We start from the raw sequence: 26281 nt of genomic DNA on the forward strand, positions 1-26281 counted from the left end.
TTTTCCATGGCAGCGTTCTCAGCCATATGCATCGGCACAGAGGGTTTTTTTTCTAATGAATGAGGTCTGGATTCTGTCTTTTCCCATGACCCAGCTTGAATGGCATTAGTTAAAGGTTGTTCATTGGAGATGTATTATCTGCCTGTTGAGGAGTTTTAAACACTGCTGTTAGGATAAGAGGTAGCTAACTTCCCTTCTTGAACAGGTTAGGCTGCAATACACATACATAGTGAACACACTAAATAATATTCACATCAATAATCACACTTTCCTGCACTGCGCTGCATGGCGTCAGCTGCAATAAGCTCCAGATGGAAGCTGGCCCTCCTCCAGACAAGGTCTTTGGATGTGGTGAAGAAACACACGTGTTCACACACATATAATCACAGATGAGAACGAGGTATAAAACAACAAAGCCAAAGACTTGAAATTAATTATTTAGAAATCTATTATCAATATGGCAGAAAAGGCAGTAAGAAAACTATGAGAGAGATTTCTAAAGTGATTCCTGCTGCTATGTCAATATACAGGTCCAATGTCCAAATATCATTAATCTACTGTAACTCAACAAATGAAGCAGAAGCAGCAAACGTGCTGGAAAACTACATTCAATTTGTGACTTCATCTTCGTCTTGTCCACTGGAGAAGAACAAAAGGAAAAAAAAACACAGAAAATTGTATTTGTCAAACAATCTCACAAGGTCTCTAAAGACATAAACATCATAAGACATAGAATGATTAGATATGTGCACCTCAGCCAACGTTCCAAGAAAATTCTAGGCCTTCGTATAGACACAACACCCACTATGTAATTTAAAAGTGCAATTTATGACCAGTGTAGTGGGCTGACTTGGAATTTTTAGAGTTTATGTGTTAAAATAAACACTGTCTTGGGTGGAACTGTTTAGATAAAGATGACCAGGATGTATTTTGCAAAGCCAGTGCAGTATTTTACCAATAACAAAACTACTACTAAATGAACGTGTGGTGATAATGTCTACATTGTGCTTGTGGTAAAACCTTTTCTGAATGCAGCCTGTGGGCTTGATAAACAGGCTGCACAGAGATGATATTTTAAGACACTTTTACTTATGCTTTTATTCTTTATTGGCTATTATATATTGTAACTTGTGAAACTGCTTATTCAGATTAATGTTCTTGACGTAAAATAGCAGATTAGATTCATCTGAAGGATGCACACATCAGTTTACACAATATTAATTATTTTGTGTATTTGTGTTTTACATGTGAGTTGTGCTTGCCAGAATCTTTTCTGTCCAATTTCTGCAAAAACAATCGGGAGATTAGCTAACAGCATGCTCATTCAACATGTAATACGCACACACACGTTTACTTGGCTAACTAAATTGGGACATTATCTATTGATCATACATGGCTAGGTATAAATACTGTAACTTAATTCTATGTTTACATTTACATTTAGTCATTTAGCAGACATTTTTATCCAAAGCAACTTAAAAATGATGACAATGGAAGCAATCAAAATCAACAGAAGAGCAATGATATGATAGTGCTATGATAGGTCTCAGTTAGCCTAATTCAGTACACGTAGCAAGTTTAAAAAATATATATATATCCATAATAAATAAAAAGAAAACAAACAGAATACAAAAAGTGTAAAAAAGATTTTTCGATTTTTTTTTTTAATCAAGCAGTAAATTAATAGAGTGTAAGTCTAAAACGGGCAAGTATTTATTAGAGAGTCCTAGACTTAGAGGGACAAATAAAGATGGAAGGGGTTCTTGAAGATGGCTGAGGACTCAGCTGCTTGGATTGAGTTGGGCAGGTCATTCCACCAGAAGGGGACCTTTAATGTAAAAGTCTGTGAAACTGACTTGTGGCTCTTTGGGATGGCATAATAATGCACTGTTCACTTGCTCAATGCAAGCTTCTAGAGGGCACATACCTCTGAAGTAACACATTTAGAAAAGGGGTGCAGAGCCAGTGGTGGTTTTGTAGGCAAACATTAATGCCTTGAATTTAATCCGAGCAGCTATTGGTAGTCAGTGCAAATTGATAAACAGAGGTGTGACATGCATTATTTTCGGCTCATTAAACATTAATCTTGCCGTCGCATTCTGGATTAATTGTAAAGGTTTGAAAGAACTGGCTGGAGAGCATTGCAATAGTCCAGCCTGGACAGGACAAGAGCTTGAAGTGAAGCATGTTCCAAAAGAAAGGGTCTGGGCTGATGTTGAATAAAGCAAATCTGCAGGATCAGGCAGTTTTAGCAATGTGGTCTGAGAAAGTCAGCTGATCATCAATCATAACTCCAAGGTTTCTGGCTGTTTTTGAAGGAGTTATGGTTGATTTGCCTAACTGGATGGTGATATTATGTTGAAACAATGGGTTTGATGGAACCACAAACAGTTCTGTCTTGGCAAGGTTGAGTTTAAGGTGAAGGTCTTCAATCCAGCAAGAAATGTCTGTTAGACAAGCAAAGATGTGAGCAACTATTGTTGGATCATCAGAATGGATTGAGAGGTAGAGTTGAGTGTCATCAGCATAGCAGTGATATGAAAAGCCAAATTTCTGTATGACAGAACCTAATTATGCCATGTAGAAAAAGAAGAGAAGTGGTCCAAGAACTGAGCCCTGAGGCACCCCAGAAGTTAGATGTTGTGACTTGGACATCTCAACTCTCCAAGATACCTTGAAGGACCTATATGAGAAGTAAGACTCAAACCACTGGAGTCAGTGGAGTGTGGTTCCTGAGATTCTCTCTGCCAATAGGGTTGACAGGAGGATATGGTGGTTAACCATGTCAAAAGCAGCGGACAGATCCAGCAAGATAATATTGAAGATTTGGAATCTGCTCTTGCCAGTCTTAGGTCTTCAACAACTGAGAGCAAGGCGGTTTCAGTTGAATGTCCACTTATGAAACCAGACCAGTTCGTGTCCAGTAGGTTGTTCTGTGTGAGAAAGGCAGATACTTGGTTGAACACAGCTCATTCAAATGTTTTTGCAATGAAATGAAGAAGGGAAACCGGTGTGTAGCTCTCTAAAAGAGATGGGTTTTGGGCGGGTTAATGATGGGTTAATTTTAACCCTAGCAGAAAACATTTTTATCTAAATTTGTCAAGATTAAAAAATCTAAACTCTTCTGTTTGCACCACAATTTTGCACTAAAATATATCATGATTCAGCTGAAAGGGCCACATGAGGGTCAAATACAGATTCTAGACCGGGCCTCCAGCTGAAAGACCACTGTAAAATTGATATAGATAGACAAACAGCTCTTTAATGTTGTCATTAACTGTTGGGACAAAATGAAATAAACAAGAAATGTAATCTGCTCCTGGCCTTAGGGCATTAATAGTGCTGTGAACACTTTATAGCAGCTTTGATGGTGTATACTAGTTTTGGTACATTATTACCTTCTTCACTATGTATTACAAACAAGGATGGATTATAGGCCTGTGAGGTACCAGGGTACCAGCCTCTTGGAAATAACAAGAAACACCATCACAACTGTGAGAAATATTGTCACAAATTTGCAGTCATGAGAATAAACACACCATACAATCAGGTACACAGATAACATGGTTCTTTCTTTATTTTTCATAGTAAATACTGAGTGATAAAGTGGTAAGATTTGAATTTCTCGAAGGAAATTGTAAGGCAGCAAACATTAGCCTCAGTAGCAGATATACTAGGCTTCTAGGCGAGATTATGACATTATCACTTGTACTTCGTTTTTGTGCATCAAATACACAATCAATGTTAAGTCATTCCGACATTTAAAACATTAATCTGAAAATTCTCAGTGCTTACTCAATGGCAGTTGGCCCATCTGGGAACATTAACAGCTGAACAGCTGGAGAGAGAGATGGGATGCGGCTGATCGCCAACAGATAAAGGGTCAAGTAAAGAGTCATGCTGAGACAACAAACGTGAAAATATACACACAGGGAAGACTACTCTCTTAAGAATTTTTCTTTTATAACTTATTCAAAGGTGTTTCAACATTAAAATTACATTAAAATTGTTTACATTAAAATACACTAGAATTCTGAATACAAACCACATTAATGCACGTAAGCCTGAAGACCCAGATTACTTTGGTGTGTTTATTTGGAGCTGGAGATGAACTCTGCAAGTATTGGCCCTCAAGGAACATGACTGGACACCACTGGTCTAGGCAGCAGTTAGGAGATACCTCAAGTTGACAATGTATAGGTGGTAAGGTGATAAACTCTAGCACCAAGGCCTCCTTCTTGGGTCTCATGAGTTGGTATTATCACTTCATTCCCACCTTTGAAACCTTTGCAGCAACCCTGACTAACTTATTAAGTTATGGCACCAAAGCACTACACGTTTTCTGTCAGATCACTGTTCCTTTCACACTGCATAACTGTTTTGTGTATTGTGAGACTGTTGTGGTTTGTACAACAGATTGGTAAATGAGGGTCACACATTTAAAAATCTTTGACTAGGAAGAATCTCTGATGAATCACAAATCGCATGTGCGAGAATTCACATAAAATTATACATGAGCGAATATTCCCTTTATTATGCTCTCTCACTGGTTGTAGGTTGTCGCCAATGTCATTTCCATTCAAAACACATTTTTGTTCAAGCTGCAAGGCACTGAGTCCCAAATACTCAGCCTGCTCATTTGCCTTTGAAAATTGACTGTATGCGATCGTCACTCATATACTGTATGTACGCACCGATTTGCCTCTGATTTCATGCTTTTATCTGTAATTTCCAGAAAACTGTTGGCAAGTGAAAATTGGGCATAAAATCATGTCGTTGTGGAACAATGTTTCCCAACCACGTTCTGGAGCAAATCCAACATTTCACATTTTGCATGTTTACTTTGTCTGACACACCTATTTCAGGTCTTGGAGTTTATACTAATAAGCAGATGAGTTGAGTCACATGTGTTTGTTTGAGGAGACATGCAAAATGAGCAACTTTGGGGGGTACTCCTGGAACATGGTTGGGAATCGCTGTATTTATTAAAAGTTTTATTAATTACCTAGTTGTCCACTTCTGATCTGTCTTTATAACTGGAAATGATAACTAACGTTGCATGCCATTGTTTTGGCAAAGTGTCATTTAAATGTAAAAAGTAAATATTTACTACAGAAAACTGTTCACCTGCCCCACATTTCACAACTCAACATGGCTGCTTTTATATAATTGATACATTTAGTCTTATTTGATAATTTATTACTACGGAAAATATTTGATATATTGTGAAAGATAACTGGATATACTATTTGAATGTTAGACTAAGGTTACCTTGACCTTGAAATCTATTACCAGTGAGACAGGGAAACATGTCCAATACTATTAACTAGCTTGTTGTTGACATATTCTATTTTAGCTAGCGCGTACAAAATAATATGTTGTTATATACAAGTATATATCATTGCTGTCAGGCGGAAACCTCGTATCTCCACATTTCATCATTTTTATTTTTTTTGTCATAAATCACACCTGAACAAGCCAATCAAGGTCTAAGGGTTACTAGAAATCTACAAGCAGGTGAGTTTTTATCAAGGATGGAGCAAAACTCTACAGGGCTGTGGCTCTCCAGGACTGATGCTGACCATCCCTGGCCTACATCAACTTCACTCAACACCATGATTTCATGAGTGGTGTGACCCATGCGCAACGGCTATTCATCAAAGAGCTGGTCAAAGAGCTTGTCGTGCCACATACGAAGAGGTGCTTGGAGGGCACACCCCACCTCATAACCATACTACAGAGGCAATGGGATAAAAACAAAGCACAGCCAACACCCGGCCACTGGTATAAATCAAACAATCTGAGAGGAAGAGGTGCAGGATCTGGCCAGCTGCCAAAGACAGACAAGTCAGCACTGGTGTTCAGTGTCAGGCCTGTGACAAAAACCTCATAGTAAAAACGCCATTGTGAAAAGATATTTTGAATATTCATGGATCAAGGAATTTATAGATCAGGGAATATTTAATGCTGAAATAAACTGATTTCAAAAGATAAAAGAAAAAAAGTGAAGTATGAAATAACATAGTAAATGAATACGGGTCATTTTAGACCCATTTGTGCATTAAAAGGGCCGGGTTTTCATAGCTTGTGTATCAAAGGGTTAGTTATGATTATTTCATTTATTCATTAGTTGGGCTCTAGTTTTGTATTTATTGCAGTTTATATAAAAGGTTAAAGTAGCATGGATTCAAATTCATCAACAGAGTAAATCCTTTTCACTGAACGTTAAAAATACATTTTAAAAAGTTGTTGGGAGCGTGGTGGTGGTGACTTTGAAGGAGAGCGATCGTGGTGCTGTAGTTCGTTTATAGCTTAAGTTTAGTTTTTAAGTTCTTCTGCTTTTATTTAGGCTTCAAAATTGTGAAGATTAAAAACGTGTAAGTTTCATGGACTATGGTTGAACACAGAGCTTTTTCTTTGCTATAGTCAAAAAGCCTATGGAAAAATATTTTTGTTGTGGGAACGAACCAGAGTGTTGCTAACAGACGAAAGGACTACAAAGTGAAGTCATAGTTCCCCTACTCTATTTTGAGGTAGTTAAAAATATAAGTAAAAAAAAGTAAAAAAAAATAAGGCAGGTTGATTTGTTGCTAAAAGTTGCCATTATATAACCATGATGCAAAACTGCATCTTTGCACAGAATACACATTGAACTTACTCAGATCTCAAAAAAGAATATAATTTGAAATATGTTCATTTAGATTTGTTTGTAAAAAATAATATACTATACAATTAAAAAATGTTGGGGTGTCACCTCAGTCCGTTCGCCATCACTTTCCTTTACCCCACGGGGCCAGAGCAACTGCATCTATTACACCCCCTAAAAATGGCCCTGGTTACTATTGGGCACTGTGGCTGCTCACACAAAGACAAGGACATTCAGCCTGGAAGCATAAGCCATCAAACAAAAATATTATTATGAGAAGCAAAGACACCTTTATAGACAGTCAACCATGCACTCTCCAGCATCCTCTCAAGACACTTTCTTAGTCTGCAGTAGTCCCATTTCCATTTGGAGTTATATTAAAAATGATCCTGGCTCTTCCAAGAATTAAAATGGGAATAGGTTGGTGCTTTTGTTCAACAGTCAATGCTATCTCAATGAAGAACAATGAAGAACTAGCTAAGATACAAATACAGAACTGCTACAATACAAAAAGGTCTGTACATCAGACATTATAAATGAAGGTAAGGTTTTGCCTGTCTCTGAAACCGTTTTAAATCAGATCAGAGAAGTCCAAGCGAGCTGGTTTCAGAAAACTCTGCTGTTGTTTTCCAGATGTGTTTGCTACCATCAATTACAGCAGTGCAAAATGTGCTGGTCAAGTACAACACATTGTTCCTAGTAAGCATATTTATAGACTCATGTTGATTTGCACTGTAAATAGTAAACATTTTAAAGAAGTTCTTCATCTTCATATTTACTTCTCTGGGCATGGAAACAGCTGTTTATTAAGTTATTCAAGTTCTTCTGAGGTATCAATCCTAGGTTTCCTTATAAAATATTTCATTAACTGGACTCTATCACCCTCTGCTGTAGAAAACATAAAGCACAGGCTCCCTGTTTGGACTCTCAATGAATAAAGAACTAAGTGAAACAAGACTAACCTAAACAACTATGCCTCTTTCAAACCAAAAGACACGCTGACTAACAAGGCACAGTTTTTGGAAAAGTACTTCAGATTCTTTCAAGAAAAGAACAGTAAGATCAGGTCACTGTGGTCTCATGAACTCCCAAACGCTGTCATTCTCTGGACAGAGATCGAAAGATGTGTGTGATCTTTTATTCTTCACAACTCGTAAGGCTGGAAGGTGGTTCACCAAAAGCTCACAAACTGCAAAATGCTTCTGTTCAGCAACCTGTGTGCATATACAATTACAAATACATTCAGAAACTAGCAAATAGTCGGCTACTTCTAATATAGAATATGGGGTGACATGATTGGTAATATTATTAGAAAATATGGGATTAGCTTCCACTGTTATGCTGATGATACTCAGCTATATATCTCAACGAGACCAGATGAAACTTCTAAATTATCTAAGCTAACAGAGTGTGTTAAAAATGTAAAAGATTGGATGACCAATAATTTCTCCTATTAAATTTGGATAAGACAGAGATATTAATTATTGGACCAAAAAACAGTACACAGAATCTCGTAGATTACAGTTTGCAACTGTACTGTTACTCCTCTACAGTCAAAAATCTGGGTGTTATATTAGACAGCAACTTATCTTTTGAAAACCATATTTCCCAAGTTACAAAACTGCATTCTTCCATCTTAGAAACGTTGCCAAGCTACGAAATGTTACCTGTTTCTGATGCAGAAAGCCTAGTTCATGCATTTATTGTCACGTAGGGGATTCAAGAAACACGGAGAGATCCAAATGCAGGTATGCGGTTTATTTAGGGGCAATCCAAAAAGCATAAACAGTCCAGGCAGGGTCAAAACCAGAATATCCAAACAACATGAAAACAGACAATAACACACGGCAAGGGCAAGACTACGGAAAGCATGAAACATACACAAGGACTCCGTGACACAGACTCAGACAGACCGGGTATAAATACACAAAAGGATGATGGGGAAACAGGAGACAGGTGGGGAACAATCAATTACCTAAACAAGGAGGAAGGTGACCAAATAAGGAGACAGGAAGTGATAAGGTGACAGACACCGTGAGAAAGGAGGACATCTAGTGGAAACCCAGGGACACAACCCAGACACTGTGACAGAACCCCCCCTCTACGGAGCGGCTCCCAGACGCTCCACGACAGACACCAAACAGACCAGGAGGGAGGCGGACAGGTGGAGGCTCAGGGGGAGGGATGGACGGCCAGACTACAGAGAGGAACAGGGACAGGAGTAAATACAAAAACAACAAACAAAAAACAACATGAAGCCCCCCAGGGCGGGGCAGAAGACCACCACGTCCTTGTGGTCGAGGCCAGAGTCCTCCAGGGCGGGGCAGAAGACCACCACAACCGTGTAGTCAGGGCAAGCGCCCCCCAGGGCGGAGCAGAAGACCACCATGTCCGTGTGGTCAGAGCAGAAGCCCCCCAGGGCGGAGCAGAAGACCACCACGTCCTCGTGGTCAGAGCGGACGCCCCCCAGGGCGGAATGGAAGACCACCACGTCCGTGTGGTCAGAACGGAAGCCCCCCAGGGCGGAGCAGAGGACCACCATGTCCTCGTGGTCAGAGCGGAAGCCCCCCAGGGCGGAGCGGATGACCACCACCCCCCTGTGGTCGATGCCGGAGTCCAACAGGCCCGAGCAGCAGCCCACCCAGTGACTTGACTTGACTCTGAACGTCCAACGGTGACCCGCCCTGACTCTGGAAGGTCATCAGTGACTGGCCCTGACTCTGGAGAGTCCCCTGGGACCTGACTTGACTCTGGACGGTCAACAGGAACTAGCCCTGACTCTAGACCGGTCTTGGGCACCGAATCGGGAACGGCATCGGGCACCGCCTCGGCCTCCGGAACGGCATCGGGCACCGCCTCGCCCTCCGGAACCGCATCGCCCTCCGGAACAGCATCGGCCTCGGGCACCGCCTCGGCCTCCGGAACGGCATCGGGCACCGCCTCGGCCTCCGGAACAGCATCGGCATCGGGCACCGCCTCGGCCTCCGGAACAGCATCGGCATCGGGCACCGCCTCGGCCTCCGGAACAGCATCGGCATCGGGCACCGCCTCGGCCTCCGGAACAGCATCGGCATCGGGCACCGCCTCGGCCTCCGGAACAGCATCGGCATCGGGCACCGCCTCGGCCTCCGGAACAGCATCGGCATCGGGCACCGCCTCGGCCTCCGGAACAGCATCGGCATCGGGCACCGCCTCGGCCTCCGGAACAGCATCGGCATCGGGCACCGCCTCGGCCTCCGGAACAGCATCGGCATCGGGCACCGCCTCGGCCTCCGGAACAGCATCGGGCACCGCCTCGGCCTCCGGAACAGCATCGGGCACCGCCTCGGCTTCCGGAACAGCATCGGGCACCGCCTCGGCATCGGGCACCGCCTCGGCTTCGGGCACCGCCTCGGCTTCGGGCACCGCCTCGGCATCGGGCACCGCCTCGGCCTCCGGAACAGCATCGGGCACCGCCTCGGCATCGGGCACCGCCTCGGCATCGGGCACCGCCTCGGCATCGGGCACCGCCTCGGCCTCCGGAACAGCATCGGGCACCGCCTCGGCCTCCGGAACAGCATCGGGCACCGCCTCGGCCTCCGGAACAGCATCGGGCCCCGCCTCGGCCTCCGGAACAGCATCGGGCCCCGCCTCGGCCTCCGGAACAGCATCGGGCCCCGCCTCGGCCTCCGGAACAGCATCGGGCCCCGCCTCGGCCTCCGGAACAGCATCGGGCCCCGCCTCGGCCTCCGGAACAGCATCGGGCACCGCCTCGGTCTCCGGAACAGCATCGGGCACCGCCTCAGGAACGTCCTCTGGGCCTTGAGGAACAGTAGACGCCTGTCTCCTCCTCCTCCGCCCTCTATGTTGGCGAGCCGGTGACACCTTATCTGGAGACTCAGGCGTTGAGTCGGCCATCTTGTGCTGTGGCCCCAAGCTGGTGGCCACCTTGTGCTGTGGCGCTGGGCTGGCGGCCATCTTGTGCTGTGGCGCTGGGCTGGCGGCCATCTTGTGCTGTGGCGCTGGGCTGGCAGCCATCTTGTGCTGTGGCCCTGGATTGGCGGCCATCTTGAGCAGTGTTGCTGGGCTGGGGACCGCCCCACCGGAAGAGACCGGAGTGGCTGGGGCATTCCACAGAAGCCGATGCTGCACATAGTACACAAACTCCCAGTAGTCCAGTGTCTCTAAATGTACCATCTCCTCCTGAGACACTGGATCATCCAGCCCGCCGTTGAAGTAGTCCTTCAAGGCCGCATCGTTGTATCCCATACCCTCGGCCAGGGACCAGAACACCTGTGCCAGGGCACCCACCTCATTGCCCTCTTGGCGGAGAGCGATCAGCCGGAGATACTTAGCTCTCCGCTCCGCCATCTTGGCTGGGGAACGGGAAAAAGACATACCGCTGGATCTCAGTGGGACGGAGTCCTTCTGTCACGTAGGGGATTCAAGAAACACGGAGAGATCCAAATGCAGGTATGCGGTTTATTTAGGGGCAATCCAAAAAGCATAAACAGTCCAGGCAGGGTCAAAACCAGAATATCCAAACAACATGAAAACAGACAATAACACACGGCAAGGGCAAGACTACGGAAAGCATGAAACATACACAAGGACTCCGTGACACAGACTCAGACAGACCGGGTATAAATACACAAAAGGATGATGGGGAAACAGGAGACAGGTGGGGAACAATCAATTACCTAAACAAGGAGGAAGGTGACCAAATAAGGAGACAGGAAGTGATAAGGTGACAGACACCGTGAGAAAGGAGGACATCTAGTGGAAACCCAGGGACACAACCCAGACACTGTGACATTTATGACCTCTAGACTGGACTATTGTAATGCACTTCTAGGTGCTTGTCCTGCTTCGTCAATAAACAAGTTACAGGTAGTCCAAAATGCAGCAGCTAGAGTCCTTACCAGGTCAAGAAAATATGATCATATTACCCCAATTTTACAGTCTCTGCACTGGCTACCTATTAAGTTCCCTATCGGTTACAAATTATTAATACTTACCTATAAGGCCCTTAAGTTCCCTATCGGTTACAAATTATTATTACTTACCTATAAGGCCCTTATTGGTTTAGCTCCTGCGTACCTAACTAGTGTTCTACCACGTTACAATCCATCACGCTCCCCAAGGTCACAAAACGCTTCTTGATAATGTTCGGTGTTCAGACACACTCTCTCTGTTTAAATCTAGATTAAAAACGCATCTCTTTTGCCAAGCATTCGAATAATGCATCTCTTAAATTGTGACTGCAGTTGTATCTGATCAAATGCACATTATTATTCTTTAGCTTGGGTTAAACTAATTAATTTTACTTTATTGGAACAGCAGCTGTGCTAATTATGTCTCTATTTGTTTCTCTGTTTTGCCACAAGCTCCAGTCTGGATCCAGAACACCTGAGAAGAGATGATGCTGACCCCTCAGAGGACCTCAGATGATGCTAACACTGAAACAACATACAGAACTAACAAATATTGCTACTTACTATGCAGTCACATTATAATTGCTGTTAATAATGCTCATCGTCTGGTTAACTATTTCTTGTATTAATTTTTCTGAAAATTCCTCTCATATGCACATAAACGGATCACCACTTATAAGCTACTACTAAATATTGTAGAAACTTTATTTTTGTAAAGTTGCTTTGCAAGGATTTCTATCGTAAAAAGCACTATACAAATAAACTTGAATTGAATTGAATGATGAAACACATGAACATGCAAGCAGGTGATGTTGCTGTCAAAGTCCTTCTCCTCTAAATTGGATTTTTTGTGGGGGTTTTTTGTCGTGCTGCTCTTGGGTGTCTTTTTTCAGATTTAGTCAAAAATAATAAATAAACAAACAAATAAATGTTACTAAAAATAAATGTTTTCTATTTAATATATTTTATAATGTAATTTATTCCTGTGATGCAAAGCTGAATTTTCAGAAGCCATTACTCCAGTCTTCAGTGTCACATGATCCTTCAGAAATCTTTTTAATATATGCAACCAAATAAATAAAGACAGACAGCAGGAGTTTGATTATAACAGTCTATTTATGGAAACACACTTCCGTAATAGAGTGCAACAAAGTTTGGTAAAGAGAGAGCGAGTAGATCCTCCCCCGACCACTTACATAAACACAGCCTGATACATAAATAAATAGCTAGCACCCTTTCCACAAGGGTCTGATATGCATAGTGAATTACACTTTAGGTGCAAAAGTCTATTTTGATTGCCTTCATTTAACAGGATTGATAGAGTACCTACAATAACATTTGTAAATGAAAAATAACAGCATGTTGAAAAACAAGTAAGTCTGAGCTACTGTCAGAAATCTCTGAGCGAGATGGTTAGGTTTAATTTTTTTTAACAATTCAGGCAATTAATCCAGATCAGGTGATATTATAACGCAATAGCTGAGCAGCACAAGACCTAAGTTGCATTTCATAAATGTGCTACTTTGTAAGTCTTACACACAATTTAGGGATATGAATGTACAAGTCCATGTGTTCAAAATATTATCAAAAAGTAGGATGATATTGATGAACAAACGTGATATCATGACAAACATTAAATAAGGAAGCACTGGATTTGATAGTGACATGAAAAACATCACAACATTTTTGGTGTGTGTTGGTCACTTCAATTAAAAACAAGATTAAAAATGGGGAAAATTAGAAATCTGAAAGCGAAACATTCACACATACAAAATAGTAAAATTATAAACCAGCATATTGGCACCACTGGTTAATTATTGTGCATATTAGCCTATGGCAAAGTGTTATTACACAGTTATTAAAGATTAATAGGTGTTGGAAAAACACAGTAAGATGTGGTTTGCATTTTACGTAATGACTTAAAACAGTTTTTTGGGAGGTAGATCAAACAACAATTGACAAACCAGAAAACAAAACAAACAATTAATTTGATGTGAAAACTGAATATGTAAGAGCTATATGTTTATGTTGCATATTTGTAGCCAGACCCTAAGGTATTTTTATAAGCTACTATTATGAGCTTGTTTTGCCTGCAGTAAGCTGTGCAACAATAAGCCTTATCATAAATTGCCTACAGTTGATTGCTGAATCTAAAATACTACAGATTTATTTGGTTGTACTGATTGACTGAAATGTTGACTTCATTATTTGAGACAAAACACAACATGAAATGCATACATTCAGTGAAATCGAGCAAAAGGTCAACTCGAAGCATAAATAACGGTAACAAGTTTGGTTTGACAAATAGCATTTTCGAATATTTGGATTCTCTACACTAAGCTTTTGCTATTTTTGGCCATGACAACAGACCCTGGATGTGCACTAGTGCATGAGAGTAAAGCTCAAAGAGAAGGGCTGGGCAAACCAAGTGCTAGTATTGCAAACGGTTTCACAGGAGCGTGAAACAAAGACGGGGCTTGGGGTAAGGGAGAGCTGTGAAAAGCTGGCTGCTGAGGTCGCCGGCCAGGGAGAGATGTAATTGGTTATCTCACACTTTGGGACATGTGCAGCGGCGTCAGCATCTCCTCAAAAATTGCTCCTTTCACATTTGAACCACGCAGGTTGGCTTCCTGTAGATCGCAGCCTGAGAGATCGCAGTTCTGCACACATACGAAAGAAAACATTTGTAAAAAGCATTTTTTCAGTGTTGTGAGGAATGTGGCTACATGCCACAAAATCAACTCACCTCGAGATCTGTGCCGGCTAATGTAGCACCACGCAGGTTACAGTTCTTCAGCTTAGCATTCTTCAGCGTGGCCACACGCAGGTTTATACCAGTCATCTGACTGCCCTCCATGTCAACTCCTTTCAGATTAGCCCCTAAAGCACACAGAGAATACACTAATTACCCACACGCAAACACAAAACATGATCATGCAACATAATGTGGCATCAGCGTCATTTCCGTTTCACAGCAAGAACTGTTGTAATATTTTAAAACAAATGCACTATATTGACAAAATTATTGGGACACTTCCTTCTATTGAATAGGTTTGACTACTTTAGTAATTTCCACGAGTACAAATCTTAATGTTTAGGTATATAATGAGATTCTAGAGAATTTTCTATTCCCTATCTGTCGGTCACTACGAGTTATGTCGAACGACATATGGGGTCTCACTTGGGAGGCCAATCATCTCTGAGTTTAAGAGAAAACGCCAATGAAAATTGGCTAGTGGATTTAACATACCTGAGCCACTCCCCGTGCCAACAGGTATAAACAGGGCGACAGGTGCATCCACTCATTAGATTTTTGCTTCGGAGCCGAGTGGTTGTATGAAAGCAGTTATACTCCACAAAGGCATTCATCTGCTGTGTCGGGAAGCTGTTCTGGTTGGCGGTACGGCGCAAACAGTGGTGTTCCTTTCAGCGATTCCCCTGGGCGCTTCAATTAAGAGAGCAGATTTCCTAAAAGAACAAATCACGAACGATTCGCGTCTTTTTAATGACGCCGTTTCGTCCGCGTCCTTCTGGATGCGGTCGTTTCCTGTTCTCTGACAACGGCCACGATCGTTGTCTTCCGTGTCTGGGCATTCAGCACGTTGAAGGCGCATTCGTGGATGGTTCATGCACGCACTGCGTGTGTGACCATGGCAATGCTGTGATCGCGTCTCCCCTTTCTTAAAGGGAAAGGAGCAGACCCCTCTGTCACTACCTGTTCCGGTTTCTCTGCCATGAGCAGAGGATCGCCGGCTAGTGCTCTGAGAGATTTGAAGGTGACAGTGAGAGCTTCTCCGCCAGGCCACGCCCCACGGACCTCTTACCCCTTCCGCAGTGTTTGTCCTGTGCGGCTGCTGGGTGATTTTGCTGGGCTGTCTTATGGCAGTCCCAACAGGTCATTCAGTTTTCCGCCGGGGATCAGATGTCGAATGCAGCATCAGGGATGGGCTGTTGACCTCTGTGGATGAAGATTCGGCGGGGCTTCCCCCCTCGGGTGTTGTCGCCACTGCCGAATTGGACCCAGAGTTGACAGCCATGCTTGCCCGGGCAGCTGTGAGCATCAGGATGGAGGTGGCCGCCCAGCCCTGAGTGCTCATGGCTGTTTGATTGGTTCTTGGTGTAGAGCACGGCTCACAACCGCGTTTTGCTCTGGTTCCTTTCTTCCCGGATGTGCATGGGGAAGTGATGTAGTCGTGGATGGCCCCTTTTTACGGCCGGAAGCAGCTCATTTCGTTCCTCCATCCTCACTACCCTCGATGGCGGGGCAGCTAGGGGTGCGTCAACATTCCCCGGCAGGAGAGTGCGATTGCGGTGCACTTGTGTCGGCAAAACGCCGCCACTGGGAGGAATAGTCCGCGCCTCTCACCCACAGTGTGGCGTGCCAAGCTGCCTCTGCTCTGCATGCCATGACTATCCTGCAAAACTCACCAAGCCAAGGCTTTAACAAATGCACGAGGGTAGAACCAACCCGAGGTTGATGCAGGAGCTGCGCACGGCGACTGACCTCACCCTTCTGGGTGACGGAAGTCACGACGCAGTCCCTCGGGAAGGCGATGTCCACTCTGGTGGTTCAGTAGTGCCGTTTCTGGTTCAGCCTGGTCTGTATGAGAGACGTTGACAAAGTGCACTTTCTCAACGCTCCTATCTCCCAAGCTGTCCTGTGTGGCGACGCTGTCAGGGGCTGTGCCCAGCAGTTCCTGACAGAACAACAGCAGACTGAGGCCATACAGCACATCTCGCCTCGACGTGATCCTCCGCTTGCCACCATTCCGTCGTGGGCAGTGCCTCAGCCTGCTCGTCGCCGTGGGCGCCCCCCTGCGTCCTCCACACCAGCTCCGCCCCGTGCTGAGAGTTCTTCGAGGCCGGCGCGTTGAGCCCCGCGCAGGAGAGTGGTGCCCTCCATGTCACTTCCGGCTGCGAAGTCCTCTAGGAAGACGACTAAGCGGCCCTGACACGGGCAACTCGGAGATGTGGGAGACTGCTCTTCAGGAGCTGGCGGAGACAGAGCCACTCCTTCCCCCGGGGGAGTGCCGGGTGGAGAATCCTCAGTTTTTGTTTCTTTCTGTTCCGCCGCTGGTCCAATGGCTGACGGCACCCACTTTTTCATAAAAGAGCAATTTCCCTTCCCTCCGAGTTGCAAGGCTCACGGGTTGACGATGAGCGACGCACTGCCTCCTCATTCTCACCCCCGCTGCCCCCTTCGCCAGTGGTCAAGAGGTCGCGGTTCGGAGACGCAACGCCTCTCCACGCGTCTCTGGCCAGTTCCTCCGGGAACACGAGGAGTGTGGCTGTGATGACTTGGAATGCGATGCCTTCTGGGCCATCCGACACAACTCCCCATCGCTGCACCACTGCGGGTATGTCGACTGTCCCTTTGGTGCCACTTGTACGGAGTTTGGGAGCGTGGCTTGCGCTGCCCAACCCGTCACGCTGGCTCATTCGGATGGTCCGACTCAGTTCACCCGGAGACCTCCCAAGATCAATGGCGTGCTCGAGACTCCGGTGGCAGTCCGGGACGCCTTTGTCTTGCGCGAGGAGATTGCTGTCCTGCTGGCGAAGGATGCAATCGAGCCGGTCCCTCCAGCCGAGATGAGGACGGGGTTTTACAGCCCTTACTTCATCGTACCCAAGAAAAGCGGTGGCCTTTGACCTATCCTGGATCTGCGAGTCTTGAATCGGGCCCTGCACAAGCTCCATTTCAAGATGCTGACGCAGAAACGCATTCTCAAATGCGTTCAGCCCCAGGACTGGTTTGCAGCGATCGACCTGAAAGACGCGTACTTTCATGTCTCGACCCCCCCCTTGCCACAGACCGTTTCTGCGGTAAAAGGTCCTCCCCTTCGGGCTCTCCTTGTCCCCCCGTGTCTTCACGAAGCTCGCGGAGGGCACCCTTGCCCCACTCTGGGAAGTGGGCGTCAGGATCCTCAACTATCTCGACGACTGGCTCATTATGGCCCGGTCCCGAGAGCAGTTGTGCGTTCACAGGGACTTGGTGCTCCGGCACCTCAGTCAGTTGGGGCTTCAGGTCGACCGAGAGAAGAGCAATCTCTCCCCTGTGCAGAGAATCTCTTATCTCGGTATGGAGTTAGACTCGGTGAGTATGACGGCACGGCTCACCAGCGAGCGTGCCCAGTCAGTGCTGAACTGCCTGAGTTCCTTCAGAGGCAGGACAGTGGTACCACTGAAACACTTTCAGAGGCTCCTGGGGCATATGGCATCCGCAGCCGCAGTCACGCCGCTCGGGTTGCTCCATATGAGGCCACTTCAGCACTGGTTGCACTCCCGAGTCCCGAGATGGGCATGGCGCCGCGGTACACATCGTGTCACCATCACACCAATGTGTCGCCGCCGATTCAGCACCTGGTCGGACCTTGCCTTTCTACGGGCCGGCGTGTCCTTAGAACAAGTGTCCCGGCATGTTGTTGTCACAACAGATGCCTCCAACACGGGCTGGGGCGCGACATGCAACGGGCAGGCAGCTTCTCACCGAGAAGACCCCCGGAGATGCCTGGTCAGAGTTGTGCTTTCTTTCCTGCAAGAAGGGTTGGAGCGTGGGCTGTCACCCTCCACCCTGAACGTGTATGTGGCTGCCAATGCAGCCCATCACGATGCAGTGGATGGCCGGTCCCTTGGGAGGCATGACCTGATCGTTAGGTTCCTGAGGGGTGCCAGGTTACATCCTCCTAGGACACCCCTGATTCCCTCCTGGGACCTCTCTATTGTCCTGGTGGGACTTCAGAGGGGTCCCTTTGAGCCGCTGGATTCAGTCGAGCTTAAGTTCCTGTCTCTCAAGACAGCACTCCTGATCGCGCTCACTTCCATCAAGGGGGTCGGGGACCTCCAAGCATTTTCGGTAAGTGAAGAGTGCCTTGTGTTCAGGCCGGCCTACTCTCACGTTGTCCTGAGACCCCGGGCGGGATACGTGCCCAAGGTTCCCACCACTCCCTTCCGAGACCAGGTGGTGAACCTGCAAGCGCTGCCCCTGGAGGAGGCAGATCCAGCCTTGCTGTTGCTGTGTCCCGTAAGAGCGCTTCGTATATACGTGGACCACACCCAGAGCTTCAGAAGCTCTGAGCAGCTCCTGGTCTGCTTTGGAGGTCAGCAGAAGGGGAAGACTGTCTCCAAACAGAGGTTGGCCCACTGGATAGTGGATGCCATCGCCTTGGCATACCATTCCCAAGGCGAGCCGTGCCCCCTGGGGGTGAGGGCCCACTTCACACGGAGTGTGGCCTCCTCCTTTGCACTGGCGTGCGCTGCCTCTCTGGCAGACATCTGTCGAGCTGCGGGCTGGGCGACACCCAACACCTTTGCAAGGTTTTATAACATCCGTGTAGAGCCAGTTTCTTCCCGTGTGTTGGGTAACAGGTAATTGGCGGGAAGGGCTGGCTCGGTGTCGAGCTTGCTGCGCCATTCCCCCTAACACGGGGATGTGAGCGCCTTTCTTCTCCCAGTAGAGTTCCCCGGTTGGCGTACCCTGGTCGAGCATCCTCCAGCACCCTCGGCAGTTAGACTTGGCGGAGCAGTCTGTCGCCAGGCCCAGTACTGGTGTTAGCATGCCCGGAGTTCCAGTCAGTCCCTGTACTGGGCTAGGTGTTCATATGGCTTGGTTCCCTACGGGTAATCCCATATGTGTATTCTTCCACGGTAAGGTTTCCCTCTTGGCAAACCCGTGTCTTCCCTTGACGGACCCGTTCTGTCAGTCTCTTCTGGCAGCCGTTCCATCCCTACTCTAAGGTAGGACCTGCCTCAGAGACACCTTCCATATGTAGTACTGCCCCCTGGGTCAGTCCATATCAGTATCTCCACATGCCACCTCCCTACGGGTAGGATGTGGTCTCAGTAGCGACCTTTTCTTAAGGCTTTCTCCAAAGGTTGAAATTCCTTCCAAACTAACTTTGTGTGGGCGGAACAGCAGCGTGGCCTTCTCCAGCAGCGATGTACTCTCCCTTTGGCCCCTTCGGTACCAAGGTCAGTGAATTTGCGCTGGGGCTTTGGGAAGGTTACGACCTTAAGCGTAGCTTTTGTGGCACGCCAGGGCCTGTCGACAATTGCAGCGCCACAGGGTTGTGACGGTGTTCAGGTTGTGGCGTTTTCCATAGGACCCCATATGTCGTTCGACATAACTCGTAGTGACCGACAGATAGGGAACGTCTCGGTTACGTACGTAACCCTCGTTCCCTGATGGAGGGAACGGAGACGTTATGTCCCCATGCCACAACCTTGAACCGGTCGCTGTTGCCGGGACACGTTCTCGGCTCCTCAGAGTAAAACCTAATAAGTGGATGCATCTGTCGCCCTATTTATACCCGTTGGCACGGGGAGTGGCTCAGGTATGTTAAATCCACTAGCCAATTTTCATTGGCGTTTTCTCTTAAACTCAGAGATGATTGGCCTCCCAAGTGAGACCCCATATGTCGTTCGACATAACGTCTCCGTTCCCTCCATCAGGGGACGAGGGTTACGTACATAACCAAGACGTTCTAACATGACAATGCCTCTGTGTATAAGGCAAGGTTCAAGAATAAATGATCGATTCATTCAGTGAGGAATGAAGAACTTGATGTGCAAAAAGTTAACAGCTTAAGTCATTTGTGGATTCATGCGTATTGGAGACTTTTTGGAGATATGAAGGATGCAGTACTACTCTATTACATGAGATTGGGTGAAACAATGTGTGTTATGTCCCCTTTGAATATCACAATAAATATCGTACTGTAAACTTCATATTGCGATATTATCATATTGTGAGATTTTAATTACAGTACGTACATAACCAAGACGTTCTAACATGACAATGCCTCTGTGTATAAGGCAAGGTTCAAGAATAAATGATCGATTCATTCAGTGAGGAATGAAGAACTTGATGTGCAAAAAGTTAACAGCTTAAGTCATTTGTGGATTCATGCGTATTGGAGACGCGAACCGTTTAAAACGATTAAGTTCAATTTAGTGAACTGGTTCAAAAAGATCCTGCTACATTAAATGATTCGTTCACGAACCGGATATGACAAACTGCTTTGTTTTGAACTCTCACAACAGACACGGAAGAGAAGACAATGCTGAATAAAGTCATAGTTTTTGCTATTTTTGGACAAAATGTAATTTCGATGCTTCAAAAAATTTTAACTACCTTTCTGGACATGGACAGTATACCGTACACACAGTTTCAATGGAGGGACTGAGAGCTCTCGGACTAAATCTAAAATATCCTAAACTGTGTTCCGAAGATGAACGGAGGTCTCACGGGTTTGGAACGACATGAGGGTGAGTTATTAATGACATAATTTTTGACATAAAAAGGTGAGGTAAGGTATCAAGCGAAAAACTGTCTCAATTTAATCATGGTCATATGAAAATATCAAACGAAAGGTCTTCCAGGCAAAAAGAGTAGTTTTTAAAATAGTTTAAAATTTGGTTATGCTTTATTTTCACAGCAGATAATTACAGCATTTCACTAGATTTGTAGTGAGACATGTTTTTGTAAGCCTGTTCTCACTGAAACTGGAATTCTCCTTCAAAATAAAAGCTCTACTGCAAAATAAAAAGCCAAAATAAAAGCTGCAGTATGAATTGCTGACAGCTAGTGGTTTAAATGCAGTCCAACATCAAAATATCTCTTTCTAGTGTAGAAATTAGGAAAGAAGTATTGTAATTTTCCCACTGTAGTGTAAAGCAAAAATAATATACCTACGAAATATTCATTTTCATGTATTTTATAGTGCAACTGTTTTACAATATATGGCTATTACTATCATTGTTATTATTATTATATTCTAATTTGTTTCCTAAAACACCAGTGTGAATGTAATTTAGACTGAGACAGTATACCACAAATAAAAAGAGGGTTGAGTCCCCTTTAAAGTTCAGGTACAAGTCACTTCACTGACTTTTTTCTGACTTAAGTTTTCTAAGTTAAGTACACGGGTTGCAGCTCTTAATTCTGAACCCTCAAAGTGTCACTCGGCAGCTCTGCACGGGACTCGCTTGGGAAGAATGTCCCCAAAGAAGTGTGTTTTTGATTATAACTTAAGGGAAAGATAACTTTGTTCAGCTTCCCAAAGAACCTTGCGTTACGTAAACAGTGAATGCAGTTAAGTTTTCCTGGGCAGCAACTGAGTTTCACAAGTTGCTGAATGTTTTATTAACAAAACCCAGTTCGACGCGGGATTTTCACATCATTTGATACTGAAGGATGGAGCGGTCCCTGCTATAAAAGATCCAGGTCATGATTCAGACCTGCAGGCAGTAAATGAAATGGAATCAAATGTCAGTGTTTTTTTGGCAATCATTGCTCAAAGTCACTCTTTAGCTCCGCCCACGGCGTGTCTCCAGGAGTTCCGCTGTTTTCAGAGAGAATCGGAAAGCTGTATATTTATTTTATAAATAAATATGATAAAACTAAAGACTTTTTGGAGATATGAAGGATGCAGTACTACTCTATTACATGAGATTGGGTGAAACAATGTGTGTTATGTCCCCTTTGAATATCACAATAAATATCGTACTGTAAACTTCATATTGCGATATTATCATATTGTGAGATTTTAATTACAGGAGTGTTTTAAAGCAGCCGCCTCTCGGCCGTTACTGCATCAACCCTGAGCTCGGTACTATCCGTATTGCAGAAAGGCAGGTATTGATACATTTTTTAAATTAAGTATCGACATGGTACCAGTACTTTTTGACAACACTTGCAATGTCTACTATGAAAGTGAAACTGAAATTATATATATGTCATGTGTATAATATATGTTATTTTATTTATAAAGCTAAACAATGGCTTCTGTGTGCAGTTTTACCCTCTAGATTGGCCTTGAGCCCAGAGGGATCCTCAAAGTTGCATCCTTTCAGTGACGCTCCCTCTGCATTAGAGCAGAGCATCTTCACGCCCTGAAGATTAGCACCCTGGAGAACGGGCAAGAAAGCAAGGCTTTATATCAGTTCAAAGGGATTAAAACCAGAAGAAGAGATAAAAGAAGTGATAAAAGTTTTGATCAGCTCACATCCAGGTTGGCTCCAGATAAGTCCGCTCTCTCCAGGTTTGAGCAGCACAGGTTTGCATAGGTGAGATTGCAGCGGCTCAGATTTGCCATCTTAAAATTTATATAGCGCAAATCCAGCCGAGAAAGGTCCGCTCCACTGAAATTAAGACCCTGAGAGGGAAAGTGGAAAAAAGACACCTTAATGCCAACATCAAACTGACTAAAACACCCGTCTGAATAATTCCAGAACAAATGTCTTCTACCTGACAGCGTAGCTCTGATTTGGTTGGCGTAGCCAGCAGAAAGCGAACAAATTCTTTGCGTGAGAGTGGAGAATGGTCTTCAGGCGGATGAGAATTCTGCACCCCATAGAAAACAAATTAAGAACTAAATGAATAATTATATGCATAAAGAGAACCTTTCAGAAGCTTGGGTTCAGTAAGATGCTTTATTGTTGAAATAAATTATTAGTTCAAAAAAAAATTATGGTTTCCACAAAAATATCATTTTCAGTTTTGAAAACAGTTGTGCTTAATAAGAAACCCTTCTTCAGCATCAAATCAAGATCCTTCGATCATGTGACACTGAAAACTGATGCTGAAAACTCTGGTTAATGTCACAGGAATAATCAACCTTTTATATAAAAATAGAAAAACGTTATTTTGAATGGTAATAATTCAGAATGTTACAGTTTTTACTGTGTTTCTCATCAAATAAATGTAGCCTTGGTGAGCATATCTTAAAAATCTTACTGACTTTAAACTTTAATTTAAATGTTATGGAACAAGAATGACTTGAACACTTCTGTTCTGTTACCTTAATGGCGACTTCTAGCTGTTCAGCCATTTGCTCTATTCCAAAGAATCGAGCTTCTTCCAGTACCCCTAGAAAACAAAAAAAGCATTCCACTAGAACTATAAAATGGTGTCTTTATCATATTAATATTGCTGTCACTTTATAAAAGCAGTGCATTGTATTGCAGTACCAAGGTTAAACTTATTGCATTAATCTACACCCTGGGCTTGAATGTACAGTATATATAACATCGACTATTAAATGTATATCTAATAAGCTACATGGGAACTATCATTTGACAATGCCTTTGGTAACATTCAGATGTCACTCACCTAGTAAGTTTATTCCTTCATTGACAATGATCTGGCCGTGCCTCAGGTAATTCAGGATGGGCTCGAAGTACTCTGGGCTGCGATCAATGAGGTAAGCCCCTCGCTCATCCTGCTTGTTACCCCATACATCTGCAGATCGAGAAAGAACTCTGATAGAACTATGCTTTACACTGATTCACAACCTGATGAACTAGCAATACAAACAATGCCTAAATCAGTCAGTGTGTGAACATGAACTCTAACCTTACCCTTCTCTCTAAACATGTGTGCCAGCATGCTGTCAGGCTCCTTACTCACAAGAGTACTCCTTAAACAAGAGGAAACTTTATTAAAGGACATCTCAAGGACAGACCACTAAGCATCCACAGAACTGTATTATTTTAGCTTTATTTATATACTACTAAAATATGTCTTCATTTATTTATTTTACTTTACTTTTAGTAAGTTTATTATGTACTTCTTTGTATTAAGCTTTAATTATTAATTCAGTTTGAGGCTAATATTTACATTATATTTTCTATATATAATATACTTTTATTTTATACTATTATACATTTATTTTATATTTTATTTTCAGCTGTATTTCAATTAACAAACCAAAATTGCTATTTTACTTTAAAGATTGTTTTAAAAAAAGTAAAATAAGTGGAGCCAAACGTTTACACACACCTTGCAGAATTATTTTACCAAAATAAGAGGGATCATACAAAATGTACAAATATGTATTAACAGTAGTTATAACAGATCAGAACTTGATTAATAAATTAGATACTTCAGTGGATTTTTAGCCAGCGAGCCTATGGTGCATGTGTTTACCTAGTGGTGGTGAAAAGCCGCCCACCAATATTCAGCGTCAGCCAATCAGTGTGCGATCCTGAGATGTCATCTGACGTTTTCCCCTCCCTCTGAGGGTCTAGAACACAAACACATTCATAGTTTTACACACTGGACTATAAGTGCACTTTAAGTTTCACTGAATAATGTTTACACTTTTATGAAAAGCGACTTGCTATTTGTTTTTGTTCCCTGGGAATCTCATGACCCTGGTGTTCCAAGTGGCATAAAGTGGGAAACAAAAGGATGTTGACTCACCAATGAAAGCGTCCCCTTCTGATACATACAGCACATCATCATCTCTGTGGAATATATACACAATAACCAGTCAGTTCATCCACCATATCATCATCCCACACAAGAATCAAGTACCAAGCTCTCAGTAATCACAGAACTCAAAGCAGGTCCAACTGAGAACAGAATTTGATTTTTCAATAATGTTCCCACTGTTGTCTTTCATAAATGAGAAATAATTGATAAATGCAAATGCAGCACACCTGATGAGGGCAATGTCATCTATGAGACCACCTTTCCCATTATATAGGTTACAAGCCCTGATTCCCAATTTATTGCTGGCAACTGTCAATAGATCAGACAGAGTCCCATAAACAGCTACAACCTGCAAAAGAAACAAATGCATGAATAAGCAATTAAAATTGTAATGTTTGCAATAATAACAATAGTTTTTTTATTATAATAGCTTAATAAAATATGCATACATCAGACTAAAAAAATATTATGTAAATAATTTACTAAATTTATATTGACATTTATTGGCTTACTGCTTGTTGTTGTTAACATCAGTAAAATACAGAAAATGCAATTGCGAGGAATTATAAACAATAATGTAAAAATGACAGAAAAGCGAGCTCTTGTGCGTCCTTACCCACATCGTCAGGATTAAAATGATAACTTAAATCTTTATTACATAAAGTGAAATAGAGTAACAGAAGGCTTCCTGCATTCACAGGACATCACTGTCCCCTCAACACTTAACACTGGAGTTACAGGCTAAGCGTGCACTGCGTGTGTTCACTCACCTTGCCATTTTTGGAGGTTCCGTTGACAAAAAGCGTCACCCTTCGCATGCTTTGTTTACACCACTTAAACGTATCAACTGTACAAATATTAATGAATTAATATCTCGCTAACTTATCTATGTATTAAACTAATACCTACGTAAAGAGAGTAGGAAGAACCAACCTAGCTACATTGTACCAAGATGACGAAACACCTGGCCAATCAAAACGCGAATTCTGTTGCCTACCTCGACGATTGGCCAATCACAGGACGGGTTTCATAGACTTAGCCCGCGGTTCCGACCAATCGGACACAATTGTGGCGTTGGACTCTTTGATGAAAAACTTGCCTGGAATGGAATTTTGACGCAAGGGAAATGATTACCTCAGTGTCTGTGGGCTGCTGAAGTCAAACTACTCATTCATTACAAAGCCGTTTATAGGACTGCGGGTTCAAATGTGGAAGTCAATCCCAAGTAGTATTGCAAAATGAACCACAGATCTCTAAATCTGTAATTTATATAATTTTAAGTCTCTAAATTAAAAAATATAGAATTTCATAAGATCGTTTGACTTTTGTGCAAATGGATTCAACTGAACTGCATTCGATGGTTTCAAATTATTTATGCATATTGAGTGTATTCCATTGTATTTTTTGTACACTAGAGGGCAGAGTAAACATTTCTGGGTAAAAAAGAATCACATGACTCTTGATATTAATTATTAATATCTAGTTGACATATTATTAGTAGTATTAGTA

General features: G+C 43.8%; 1 protein-coding gene across 1 annotated transcript; it reads right to left on the bottom strand.

The window, feature by feature from the left end:
* Positions 1-12656: 12656 nt before the first annotated feature.
* On the bottom strand, positions 12657-25759 carry LOC132097450 (BTB/POZ domain-containing protein KCTD9). Its single transcript, XM_059503165.1, has 13 exons — positions 25706-25759; positions 25543-25619; positions 25000-25121; positions 24761-24804; positions 24485-24581; positions 23917-23975; positions 23669-23797; positions 23358-23425; positions 22805-22900; positions 22563-22712; positions 22359-22464; positions 14306-14439; positions 12657-14219 (listed from the first exon to the last, which is right to left on the bottom strand). The coding sequence occupies exons 2-13, from the start codon at positions 25588-25590 to the stop codon at positions 14103-14105; spliced, it is 1170 nt and encodes a 389-aa protein (XP_059359148.1). The 5' UTR covers positions 25591-25619; positions 25706-25759; the 3' UTR covers positions 12657-14102.
* Positions 25760-26281: the final 522 nt, after the last annotated feature.

The sequence above is a fragment of the Carassius carassius genome, chromosome 21 (assembly GCF_963082965.1).
Source record: "Carassius carassius chromosome 21, fCarCar2.1, whole genome shotgun sequence".
Lineage (NCBI taxonomy): Eukaryota > Metazoa > Chordata > Actinopteri > Cypriniformes > Cyprinidae > Carassius > Carassius carassius.

What these genes read in the sequence shown, in the direction of transcription:
- LOC132097450 (XM_059503165.1), bottom strand. Translation starts at nt 25,590, where the DNA reads ATGCGAAGGGTGACGCTTTTTGTCAACGGAACCTCCAAAAATGGCAAG. An exon ending in AGCTAGAAGTCGCCATTAAG is followed by an intron (nt 22,901 to 23,357) that starts GTAACAGAACAG and finishes TATGGGGTGCAG; the next exon opens with AATTCTCATCCGCCTGAAGA. An exon ending in AATCAGAGCTACGCTGTCAG is followed by an intron (nt 22,713 to 22,804) that starts GTAGAAGACATT and finishes TTTCCCTCTCAG; the next exon opens with GGTCTTAATTTCAGTGGAGC.